The sequence below is a fragment of the Balaenoptera musculus genome, chromosome 2, assembly GCF_009873245.2.
Source record: "Balaenoptera musculus isolate JJ_BM4_2016_0621 chromosome 2, mBalMus1.pri.v3, whole genome shotgun sequence".
NCBI classification, from domain to species: domain Eukaryota; kingdom Metazoa; phylum Chordata; class Mammalia; order Artiodactyla; family Balaenopteridae; genus Balaenoptera; species Balaenoptera musculus.
In genome coordinates, this window is record NC_045786.1 from 144,670,063 (window position 1) to 144,683,294 (window position 13,232).

The 13,232-nt window shown below is 45.4% G+C and overlaps 1 protein-coding gene across 1 annotated transcript in view; it reads right to left on the reverse strand.

Annotated features, from left to right (window-relative positions):
- MAP3K9 (mitogen-activated protein kinase kinase kinase 9) overlaps nucleotides 1-13,232 on the reverse strand; it is a 73,854-nt gene that overhangs the window by 9,882 nt on the left and 50,740 nt on the right. The window contains exons 4-6 of the mRNA XM_036843171.1: nucleotides 6,986-7,134; nucleotides 5,868-6,043; nucleotides 1,639-1,879 (exon numbers count right to left, since the gene is read on the reverse strand). Coding sequence (XP_036699066.1) covers nucleotides 1,639-1,879; nucleotides 5,868-6,043; nucleotides 6,986-7,134 — 566 coding nt within the window. The remainder of the gene's footprint in view (nucleotides 1-1,638; nucleotides 1,880-5,867; nucleotides 6,044-6,985; nucleotides 7,135-13,232) is intronic.

The window sequence follows — 13,232 nt, forward strand, 5'->3', positions numbered from 1 at the left end:
ACATATGTCTATATAATGTATATAGATGTAGCAAGTACGTGCTTAGAATAGTTTTAAAAAATATCATGAGAGGGCTTCCCTGGTGGTGCAGTGGTTGAGAATCTGCCTGCCAATGCAGGGGACATGGGTTCGAGCCCTGGTCTGGGAAGATCCCACATGCCGCGGAGCGACTAGGCCCGTGAGCCACAACTACTGAGCCTGCGCGTCTGGAGTCTGTGCTCCGCAACAAGAGAGGCCATGATAGTGAGAGGCCCGCGCACCGCGATGAAGAGTGGCCCCCGTTTGCCGCAACTAGAGAAAAACTTCACACAGAAATGAAGACCCAACACAGCCAAAAATAAAATAAATTAATTAATTAAAAAAAAAATATCATGAGACCTTGTCGATTATTCTAGGAAATCTAACTTAAAATTCTCCATCTCATATAGTCTATCCGTACACGCCTCCTTTTCTCAGGGACCAAAGCAGGGAGACTGATGCTCCTCGCTAAGTGTGGGGTAACAGGACTAAAAACCCACAGAACCTGGGGAAGTGAGGGAGATGCGGTTAATGGTCCGAATTCTGATGTATTCCAAAGGCATTTACAGCACACATGAGGAATGTAAAATGCCCATTCTCTGAGATTCTGAGCTTCATTCGCCCCATCTATCAAAAGGCTATAAAAAAGATCTGCATGTTTGCACCTAGGTCTCCCCTCTAGACTGTGATCTCCCTGTAGGTGAGCTCCATGGCTTTTCTATCTGCTTCCTTAGCACACAGCAAGATGCTGGCACGTGCCAGATGCTCCAGAGGTGCTTAAAGACTCTGTGTTGCCTGAAAGGAAAAAAATGTGCAACGACACATTCACTGAATTTCACTAGATGGATTCTCTTGTCTGTACCTAAGCCACCATCCCAGTGCTTAAAATCATCCACTACTACTCCTATTATGCCATTTTCCCTTGGTTCCTTATACTTCTAATAAGCTTGCTTCCTGGGGCCTTACAGACTCAGAATACAATGAACTTTTTTATTTACATAACACACACTTGAGTACTCACCTCCCTCCGTGGGTACGTTACGCCCCGCAGAGATTCTAAGTCATAGTTTCATATTTCTTTGCATTTTCCCAAGGCTGTACCTACTGCAAATGTACCTTTGTTCAGCTAATGTGTTTCTGAAAGGTTATGTGTAAATCAAATTCTTAAACGTTCATCCTAATCTCAACTGCACAGAGAGAGCTAATTATTTACAGAAACCCTGAGATGAGTTATTTTGCAGACTCACACGCACATACACACGTACCCTGGGATTTTTCTCCCCCAGGGACACATTCCTTCTCCAGGGTTGACTAAAGTGAGATGTGCCTGTGTGCACGGCGTGCTTCCAGCAGCCCGGACTGAGCCCGCCTGTCAGGCCTGTCACATTCATGGCCTTCCCCTCATAGTCTGAGTGTAGTCACACCACAAAATCCCCCTGGAAGGCGGAAGCTGTCCAGCAGGCCAGGCTTTCCACGGAATAGAACGGACCTTCTTAAACCGGCTCCGTGATGAGCCCTGGGGGTCTCACGTTTCTGAGCTCAGTCCCCGGTTCCCACAGACCCCCTGCCACACCAGCCTCTCGGTCCACTCCCACTTCCCCCAGGTCCCCGGCCACCGACCGGAAGGGAGGCTGATGCGGTTTCCGTCCTTGAGCTTCAGTCGGTTCTTCCTGAACTTGCCCTTGCGTTTCTTGACCCGCGGCTTCTCCTGGCACAGCTGGTGTATGATGACGTTGAGCTCCCGCTCCAGGATGTCGATCTCCCTCTCGGCCAGCTCCTGCTCCCGGCGCCGCAGGAGCTCCTCCTGGTTCTTCTGCTGGAGTGCGGCCCGCGTCAGCTCCTCCTCCCAGGTGTGCAGCTCCTGCCAGGCAGGTAGAACCATGGGGGGGAGGGGGGGAGAGGGGGCGGTGTGGGGGGCAGGTGGTCCATGCAGAGGGCGCTCGCCCCTGGGGGGGCCAGTGCTCACGGCAACCCGGACAGCTGTCCTCCAACGCCCCACGCTTCAGTCCCCGGCGGAGATGGGGGCTCAAGAGCTGGCTGGAAAATGAACACCCGACCACCGCAAATGGAGGAAAGGCAGGCTCAGAGGAGCCATCCTGAGGATACAGCTAGAGTAGCCACAGGCCAAGCCCTGGAGACGGGGGCTGATGGTTCCCTGGGCCCCTTGATTGACTGATCAAAATTACCTGTGACCAGGAAAAACGATGGCGTTTGGGTAGAAAATATAATCATATTCTCAAAATTTACAGATCTGGTTCTATTTTGATTTTTTTTTCTGTTACATAAAGGAAAGTTTCTTAAAACCAGAGCCAGCTTAATGTGATCTAGCTTAAAATGTGTGTGCTGTAAATGAATCACCCTCCAGGCATCGCCTAACATTCAAATGAAAATAAATATATTTCCAGGGTGGCTGTTCAAAAGGTTCGTGAGGCGCGTCATCTAAATCTTTGTTCACTTGGTGAGTGAATCCACTGAGCGTGTGGTTTAAACTTGCATCTTATCGTAAAGGACAACCCTTTGCTCTGGAAGGATGGGGACAGCACAGCAAAGAGAAGAGAGAACATTTCCTGAAGTCTTTGCCAGGCACTTTCTCTAGAAGGTAGGCAGAACCTCTTCCCTCCCTCCCCTTTTTTCCTCCTGCATGAATTTACAAATGAACTCACCATGGAATTCCTGGAAAGAGGTGGGGGCTTATGGCATCAGGAAATGGGAGAGAGCCCAGGAAAGAGAACAAAGCATGCGTATAAAATTTAAACACGCGGACTCTAAACTGTTAACACTGGTTACCGCAGGCCTAGGATTGAAGTGGGGTGGAGGCGGAGGACTAAAACTTAGGAAGCTTTCATGTCAACAACCTGAGAGAACCATGTCTAAAAAGGCAGAAGTTTTTTTCAATAAAGCAGCCAGAGCAACACTTCTGTGGTTGAAATTCAAAATTCTCAATGAAATGCTCCCCTATAAGAAGTCATTCTGGACTAGAACAAAATATAGAAATGGAACCCAGGGCTAGAAAAAAGTATGTGAACGCATATCGGGGAAGCAGAGCGGCAGGCAGAGAGCAGAAGAGAAAACAGAAACAAAATGGGAATAAAATATTCTGATGAAAGGAGTTTTCCATTCAACTTGCCTTCTATTCTCAAGAGTATATGAAAATGACCATAAAAATGACAGAAAGGAGAAAAATGAGAAGAGGATGAGCACCTTGAAAGTTGTCTGGTACGTGGTAGGTCCTCAGTAGTTCCTGATTAACTGTTGAGTCGATGAATGAATGAGAGAAAGAAGGAGGAGGAGAGAGAAGACAATTTTATAAATGCAGTCCTTCTTTATGGGAACATGGATTCATCACAGTGCCTGAGAAATGAGCTTGAACTTTTGAACTTCTCCTTCTTTGATGAAATAAGCCCCAAACAGATTAATTGTTGAGCGCCCTCCACATCCTTGGCTTCCTGGTCCCACTGCTTTGTTTTCACCATCAGAACAAAAACACATAGAAGATTCAGAAAAATTATTCCTGGTTGGTTATTTTGCTGCTAAATGGGAAAGCTGAAAATTAGTTCGAGCTAATCTCAGCCTTTCTAAGTCCTCTCTCCTGCATGCTCTTGCCTAAGGGATGGCTTGGGTTTAAGCTCCTTCCTTTAAGGGAACTTGAACCCCAGCCCAGAGACCAATCCATCCTCACATACACAGAAGCAGTAGTAGGTTGAGCCAACCTGAAGAGTGAATCATATGGGAAAACAGGACATTTATGGAGTACTCAACTATGGCACCATATACCTGGAAACCCTCCAGCATGGTAAATCCCCTTCTTGCGAAACACCTATTTGGGTATCAACTCCATAGTATGCAAATCACATCTTCCACATAAAATGATTTAAGAGGAATCTCTCCAGAGAGAAAGCTCATTACCCATTTCACCCTCACTTGCCTAACTCCAAGCCTTATAATGGAGAGGTATCACAGCATTGGTGTTAAAAGCAAGGACTCTGGAACAAAGTGGCTGATTTGTGGCCTTGAGCAAGTTAAAATGGGCATCACATGTTATACGGAGTTACTAGCACCAATATCACAGGACTGTATTACATAAGGCAATTATTACCTTATTATGCAAGATTATGTAAGAATTCATATAAATTACTCATAACAGAGCATAGCAAATAGCACATGCTCTACAAATGTTAGCTATTATGAGAATTGGTTTGACTTTTTCTAGTAACTACTTCCTGACAAAATTCAACTTTCATTTTTCTTATTGTCTGGTACCCTTATAATTTCATCAATCAAAAGAAATAACCACGGAACTATATTCAATATCCTGTGATAAACCATAATGGAAAAGAATATGAAAAAGAATGCGTATATATATATATATATATATATATATATATATATAATATAACTGAGTCATTTTGCTGTATAGCAGTAATTAACACAACATTGTAATTCAACTATACTTCAATAAAAAATAAATTAAAAAAAAAGAAAAAGAAATAACCAGGAGTCAGTGATTCAGCAATCTCAAAAAAGGCCAGGAACTCTGGTGTTCTTCTAGTTGGAATAGAACTAGTAATTGGAACAGTCTCTTTTAATCATTCTGCTCAATGGTCAGTACAGATCCACCCCTCTCTCCCCCTGGGTCCCTAATGAATATCATAAGCTCACTGCATCCCCCTGCAGAAGGCACCTTGACTTGCCAAATAGTACAAGGATTGCTATGTGGCATCAAAAGAGTTATATCTTCAAATCAGCTCCAGAAATGATTTTTAAGTCCTTTGATAAGGGAAACGATGATATTGGAAAGAAAATGGTTTTGGAATCAGAAGACCCCAGTTCAAGATTCTGCCTCCTCACTTACTAGTTGTGTGACTTTAGATAGACACTGACCCTCAGCTCTGAGATGAAAAAGTTAATAACACCTGCCCTACATGCTGGCAGCAGGGGCCATAAGACTCCTGGATAAAATGGGTGAAAAGGTCTCATCAGACCTTTCAACTGAAAGAACTGGGAAGCCATAAAGATAATTTTAGATTCTACTATTATTATACTGCTTCCCAAATTTCCACAGAGGGGAGTGAGAAGGGAAAGAAGAAATTAACCAAGTCTATCCGTGGACATCCCTTGTGCCCCTAGCCACTGGCCCCGCAGGATAAACAACATAACCGCTTTGATTGGCTTCCTCCGTGTGGACGCTGACTGCTGGCCAGACACTACGGGCAGAGAGAGGGGCCATTTAAGGAATGGTCTCCAAAACAAAAAGGCAGATCTCTAATGGGCTATGAGTCTCTGAACTCCTCAGTTGGTTCAGCCTTTGAGCCCTTTTCATAAAAACATGAAAAATGCCAAACAGTTTCAGACTCATGGTATTTTTAGCCCATATGCTGTTTCTGATCCCCAAAGACACTGGCAACATGTTCTGATAATTGCTCTCAGTGTTGAAGTACCCCTATATCCAGTTAAACCCCTTCCACAAGTCCACTGCAGAACAAAGAAAGCTTTCTAGACGCTCTCGGATTTCCAGCCGGCGGGGGGCAGGGTGGGACACCCTGCTGGTACTTGCCCAGCGGTGCTCCTCCTCCAGTTTGGACAATGAAGTAGATACTCTGCAAGGAGAGCTTTGGATTCATGACCCCCCCACCTCACTTATTCCTGCCACATCCCAAAAAGAAAGAAAAATTCTCAATCGTTTCAGGTGACACCTGAGGCCTGGAGAACTCTCCATGTAAAGCCAGGAAGGAAAAAGCTGCTCTGTTGCCACAAACCAAGCAGGAACGTGGTCATGTCAGAATCGGTCCAGAGGCCCCAGTGGAGAAGATCCACTCATTCAATGCATGCCTTTTGCTTCTCTTTCTTACCTTTTCTTTGGCCCTGAGTTGGTCAAACATCTCCTGAATCTCATGCTTCCAATCATCCTGCAGGCAGTGGAAGGAGTCCTTGGGCATTTCAAAGAAACCAGACTCCTCTATGGTAGTTAGCTGGTCCAGGATATTCGTGAAAGATGGTCGTGAATGGGGGTCAGGATTCCAGCAATCTGCATGGGGCACATGAGTCAGCAGGAAGCATTAGCGGACAGAGGCAAATGTAAGACTTAGGATATTACGTGACCTCATTTGACAGAAAACCACCTCTCATTTCTCCTTCCAGAAATAGAGACTGGGACTTAGGGAACCCCAAACAGGGCTCAGGAAGTAAAGCAATCTGCCCAACATCACAATCATCAAGAGTGAAGCTGGAAACACAATGCAGCAGCTCTGCACCCATTCCATTCTGACTACTGATTTCACATAAGTAAGGCAAGTCCAAAGCGTTTTCTTGCATGAACTACAGCTACCACAGTTTATCAAGTTACTACACGATTCCAGTCCTGACAATGGGTAACTACACCTTGGGCCCCAATTTCCCATAAATAAATGAGCTACCCTTCCCCAACTCAACGTGCTGATGAGAAGGCAAGGACGAAAAGCACTGGCGTGGGAGTCAGGAAAAGTGAATTCTATCTACTCTCAGCTGAGCCACTAACCAATGGAGTGACCACCTATCCATTTAACCTCTCTCAGCTTAGGATTTCTCACTGACAAAATCACAGGGCTCGCCTAGATGAATTTTAGATTTCCTTTCTTCTTAGATCTTCATTTCTACATGTAAGACACTCAGAGGTCTTGAGATAAAAGCTGCTATACCTTCTTACTTTGGATTAAATAATAATATTCTGAAGCACTGGATAGCAGCCTTCAGTTTCTAAGCTACGTTCTACAGTCACTAGATGGACAGAGGGACATCGGTGACACCAGTGTAGCAGGGTGCTGACATCATCTTGAAGTAGCTCTTCCAACCATCCTTAGGATTCCTCCTTGACTGACTCATACTTCACCTCCTCTTTCAGTTACTGATCCTGCAGAACTGGCCACAATCTATCGAGTGCCGATAGAAAAATAAACGGTCTCCAGTTTTGTTCCAGCCAGGGGTCACTCACCTTCCATGAGTTTGGCAAAAGGTTCCGGGCATGTAGAAGGAATGGGAAGGGCAAGCTTGTTCATGGCCACTCCATAAGCGACAGCTAAGCCATCGATTCCTCGGAAGGGCACCTCACCGGTCAGGAGCTCCCAAAGCAGCACCCCATAGCTAAGGAGAGGAAGAAGACAGAAGCCGCACCATGAACCATAGGTGCAACTTCACGCAAATATCTCGCGAGGCTTTGACGAGCATCCCACATCCTCTCTGACATGTAGGGAGACTAACGAAACGGAAGTACTGCTATAATATAAAAGGGAGACCATAAAGCCTACTGGCTATAAGCGAAAACTCTGCAGTCAAGCACACTTGGTTTCAAAGTCTTGTTCCTCAAATTCCTCATCTGTGAAGTGCAAATAACACAAGCAGTCTGACAAGGCTGTCATGAAATGAAATGCACTGCTCTAGTGGGTTTGTTTTTTTTTTTTTTAATTTTATTTATGGCTGTGTTGGGTCTTCGCTTCTGTGAGAGGGCTTCCTCTAGTTGTGGCAAGCGGGGGCCACTCTTCATCGCGGTGCGCGGGCCTCTCACTATCGCGGCCTCTCTTGCTGCGGAGCACAGGCTCCAGACGCGCAGGCTCAGTAATTGTGGCTCACGGGCCCAGTCGCTCTGCAGCATGTGGGATCTTCCCAGACCAGGGCTCGAACCCGTGTCCCCTGCATTGGCAGGCAGATTCTCAACCACTGCGCCACCAGGGAAGCCCCTGCTCTAGTGTTTTAATCAGTGATCAAGGGCCACATCTATTTTGTGGTTGCTATTGTCAATGTAATAAACTGGGAGAAGAGGCAGCCTTCTGGGAATACATTTTTTCCTGCTTTAAGAAAATTTCAGCTTAAGTCACAGATACATTATTTTTTATTTTTTTAAATTTTATTGATGTATAGTTGACTTACAATGCTGTGTTTAATTTCTGCTGTATAGCAAAATGATTCACTTATACATATATATATTCTTTTCCATTATGGTTTATCACAGGATATTGAATATAGTTCCCTGTGCTATACAGTAGGACCTTGTTGTTTATCCATCCTATATATACTAGTTTGCATCTGCTAATCCCAAACTCCCAATCCTTCCCTCCCTCACCCCTCTCCCCCTTGGCTACCACAAGTCTGTTCTCTATGTCTGTGAGTCTGTTTTTGTTTCGTAGATATGTTCATCTGTGTTGTATTTTAGTTTCCACATATAAGTGATATAATATGGTATTTGTCTTTCTCTTTCTGACTTACTTCACTTAGTATGACAATCTCTAGGTCCATCCATGTTGCTGCAAATGGCATTATTTCATTCTTTTTAATGGCTGAGTAACATTCCATTGTGTATATATACCACATCTTCTTAAACCAATCGTCTGTTGATGGGCACATGGGTTGTTTCCATGTCTTGGCTATTGTAAATAGTGCTGCTATGAACATAGGGGTGCATATATCTTTTTGAATTATAATTTTGTATGGATATATGCCCAGAAGTGGGATTGCTGGATCATATAGCAACAGATACATTTTTTTTTAGCTTTATAAAAGCAGAGAGATGACCACCCGAAACAAACATATTTTGCTCCTGTGAAAGATTTCTTTCAGTGCCCACTAGGTTGAATAGATTCCTGCCCCCGTCAGCGTGAGTGCGTCCCTAACGGTGACCTCTGTCTAATTCAAAGGGGAAAGTTTCACAAGGGTGGACTGCATCGGTAGAGCAGAGCAGCGCATCAGCTGTGAGGGCTTCGAGTTCTTTCCCTACCTTTCAAGTCCACATGAAGAATTTCTTTTCACATGTTCTGTGAGTTAGGGAATGGGGAGCACAAAGCTTACGGAATAATTATTCTATGAATTCACAATCAGAACCAGGCAAACTCATGTAGTGTTTAATCCTTCCAGGAATAAGTCAGGACCAGAAACCATAAGGCCATGAACAGTTGGAAGAGGGTCTCTCCTTATATTTTCAACACAAAGCTCAATTTTTTGGTAATACTCATCAGTAGTTTACAACCAACAAGAAGACATATTTATTTTAAAAAAATAATAATAAACCCAGCAACTATTCAATCATGGTAGCTTGTATGTGCAGTATGCTAAGACATTTACAAACATGATCTTGAATCCCTACAACAAACCTGCAAGATAAGTATTATCATCATTTTGCAGATGAGGAAAGCAAGTTTTAGATGGGGTTAGCAGCATATATTAAGGGCATATGTGGAGTAAGTCACGGTGGACCTGGACCAATTCTCAATTCCTTCTCCCTAGAATGCCCTTCGACCAGTTCTCTGCTTGGTAAACTCTACTAATCATCTTTCAAGATATGATTCAAATGTACCAGCATTTATTCATTCATTTTAAACATCTACTAAATATTTACTATGCATCAAACTCAATGCCAAGAACTGGGATACAGGATAAAAAAACACAGATCTTATCCACAAAGAGACTAGCAAGAGGAATAGAAAAAGTATCAATTAGAATATGGAAAGAGGAGTCACAACAGAGATACTGTGACAGCACAAAGGAGGGTCACCTACACCAGACCAGGATGGAGGCAGGAGGTAGCTGAACCCTGAGTGAAACTCTGCTAACTGAGGGAGGAGCCAGGGCTCCAGAGACAGGGATCAGAGAGCACAAGAGCATGGGCTTGCCCTCAAAGGATCCCATGGCATGGCCTGGCATGGCTCCAAAGGAGAGCAATGTGCCCACCAATGTGCCAGGGCATCCCGGGGGTCTCTACAGAGGGACCCTCAGAGTGGACTGGCCAGTGTCCTTGGACAATGGCTTTCCCCGAGTGAGCCCTCCAAATACTATCATTTTCTTTATGTATTTTGACAGGAAAAAAAAAAAGAGCCTAGTAGACTGGTAGTTGCAGGTCTTGTCTTGTCCTGACAAGAAGGTGGATTTTAGTTTAGGCTGATGGGAACAACTGGACACTTTAGGAAGCCTCCCGACACCCCAGCATGTTACTCAGCCCTTGTTTGTGCTGTCAGGTATTCTAGTTGTTTGTTTACCAGCCTGTGGGCTCCTAAAGGGCAGGGACAGTAGTTCCTAATCTTTGCATTCTCAGGGTCTTGCCCAGGCTCTGGGATGCCTAGGCCCTCACATAATGAATGAATTGGTGGGTGGGTGTAAGAGTGAGTGTGTAGTCAGATGGTCCTGCAGGCTGCACTGGGTACCCCAGAGTAAGCCCCAAGTATCATCAAGAACTGCACTAGGACACTTCCTGCCAAACTTTTCATGTGACTTATCCAGACAGCAGTCATGCTGGGCAGCGTCCACCAAGTGACCTCTACGAGCTCTCAGCGCTGCTAACTAGATTCCCGGTTAGAGAGACTCCCATCTTCAGTTGCCTACTCTCGGCATTACTGCCCACTTCCACCCTGAGGAACAAAAACTCAAGGTTCCCGAAACCCCTTTCTTCCATCCAGGCAAAGACAGTCGATGTCCCAAGCCTAACTACCTGGAAAGACAGGGTGTTTTCGAAGATCCAAACACGTGTCCTGTTTGTGTCCTGGCATTTCCTCTGTGATGGTGTTTACACTGAGCTCTACTCCGTGGAGATGTCTCAGGCCACCTGGAAGGGAAAGGAGCCAGGAACCCTCTCCTCGCAGCTTCCACAAGGGCAGCTCTGCTCTCACCTGGCTTGGTCCTTTGTTCATGGGCATTCCATTCCATTTGAAGGGCTCTACAACTAGGAAAAGTGGGAGAAGTGCTGCTCAAGAAAGACTTAGACTTGAGTCGAATGCCTGCTTTACCACTTACAGCCGTGGGACCTTGAGAAAGCAAGTTCACCTCTCCAAACCTGTTTCCTCATCTGTGTAACAGAGACAGCAATTCCCTACCTCATAGAAGAGCTGCAAGGAAAGAATAACAATAACTACCCCGGGGCTTCCCTGGTGGCGCAGTGGTTGAGAATCTGCCTGCCAATGCAGAGGACACGGGTTCGAGCCCTGGTCTGGGAAGATCCCACATGCCGCGGAGCAACTGGGCCCGTGAGCCACAGTTACTGAGCCTGCGCGTCTGGAGCCTGTGCTCCGCAACAAGAGAGGCCGCGATAGTGAGAGGCCCGCGCACCGCGATGAAGAGTGGCCCCCGCTTGCCACAACTAGAGAAAGCCCTCGCACAGAAGCGAAGACCCAACACAGCCATAAATAAATAAATTAATTAATTAAAAAAAAAAAAAAAAAAACTACCCCGCATCCTGAAACCGCCATCTATGGCTCGTAAACACCGTGTGCTTCCCTCTCGGAAAGGCCTGAAATGAGAAAGTGGCTGTGGAGAGCCGTGCCGAGGGGTACCAGCATTCAGGGAAGAAGTCTTTCTGGGGATGACTAAACCAGTCAAAGTGTTCCTCTGCCAGTGTTCCTCTGTATTTTTATAACAGAAGGTGGGTGATGTAAATGAAGGCTTGGTGCTCCTTTGGCAGGAACAGAGTCCAAAAAGGGGACCGGAGAAGCACACATTAGAGGGATCTGAGCCTCAGGGAGAGGAGGACAGTAGAAGTCCACATGATTTACCTCAGGTTTAGCCTCCTTTCTTGCCCTCCCTGGGTTAAGAGAAGGTCAAGAGGTCTGTTCAAGACTGTTTACAAGCAGCCTCAAAGTACCAGCTCAGCTAGAACTCTGCCTCAGAGTCCCTTCCCCCCAGAGAAGTGCCAGCTCCCACAGTGCTGCCAGTGATTTCCCAAGAGCGATAGCCTAAACCCAAACCCTCAGAAATGCACCCTGTGTCAATAATTAACCACCTCCAGAGGTGCAGTAATCTTTTCCACTGTTTGGTAATATCGGATGTGGGAGAGGGATGTTTTATTTTTTTCAAAATGAAGAAAAGCCCTAGAGCGAATAGCAACCCTTCCCAACCGAAGATGCAGCAATTCTGTACCCGTGCTGGGCCAGGGTTGTTTTTCTTATTAACCTGCATGGACTTTAAGACTGTCAACTCAGGGACCCACCCTCCAAAAGGAGAGGGTGTCCCTTGAATGGGCTCCTGCACTTGGTCATCAGCTGTGGGCCCACATTCCAGGAACCAAGCTGACTGTTTAATAATCTTTGGCAAAGACAACTGAACTACCATATGTGAAAGTACTTTGTAAACTGTTAGGTAACACACAGTTTACTATTCTTGCTGTTAACCAGACCCTCATTCAAAATGACAACATATTTACTAACTTATTTATAAATGTATATGTTAATATATTTATTGACATAATAAATACTTATTAACATGGCAATATGCTGCTCGTGCTCTGTTACATTCAAAAAGCAGCTTACAAAACAGAATGATCCCATTTTAAGGGATGGGTGGGTGATCACAGGAACAGGAATAAACACACCAAAATGTCAACATAGATTATCTTTAGAAGTGCGTTGTGGGTGATTTTCTTTTTCTTTTCTTTCCTTTTCTTTTTCCTTTTTTGTTTATCCATATTTTCTAATTTTTTTCTATAGTGAACATGTTTTCCTTCCGTAATTTAAAAAACGTAAAATGATTAATTAACAAAATGCCTCCACCTCATCCTACACATGACAGGCAGAGAGTCACCGTGGGACAATGGCCTCTGGCTGTCACCGCTGCCCTCCCTGCACAACACAACCAAAGGGCAAGAACTGCTCTTCTTGAGGGGGTCTGGGCCATTCTCATCCTACACTCCACCACAGCACAGAGGAGGCCTAGAGAACTATACTCGAAGAACAGTGAGACAAACTCAGCTGGCCCTGGGCACCCACCAACTGCAGAGGCCCAAGGCCCCGGATGAGTTCCAGGAGGGGAGTGGGAGGGAAGGGGGTTGGATTCAGGCTCAGCCCAGTACCTGACACTGAAGTCATACCCTTACCTTACACACTCAAGGCCCATAAGGTAGAAATAGGATAGAAATAAAATGATACATGGAAGACACCAAGCTTGTTTTGCAGAATACCAGGGAAACCACAGATATGCAAACAACCTGCTGGCAGCCCCTTCAGGCACACTGAGGGACTAGGACAACCAATAGTGAACTTTGATAGTGAACTTTAGATGTCACAGGCTGAAAATCCACCCCATGTAACATAGGGAACGCCCCCTGAATTTGCACATGCAATCCATGAAGAGGCATGAAGAACAGTCGAGCCTGGGCAGAGAACTCCAGAAACTTACAAATTACTTTCCACCGACCATTTCCCACCCCCCCCCACCCCGCCTCTTATTCCCTGCTTCCATGATAAACATCCCACTCAACAGCTGATCAA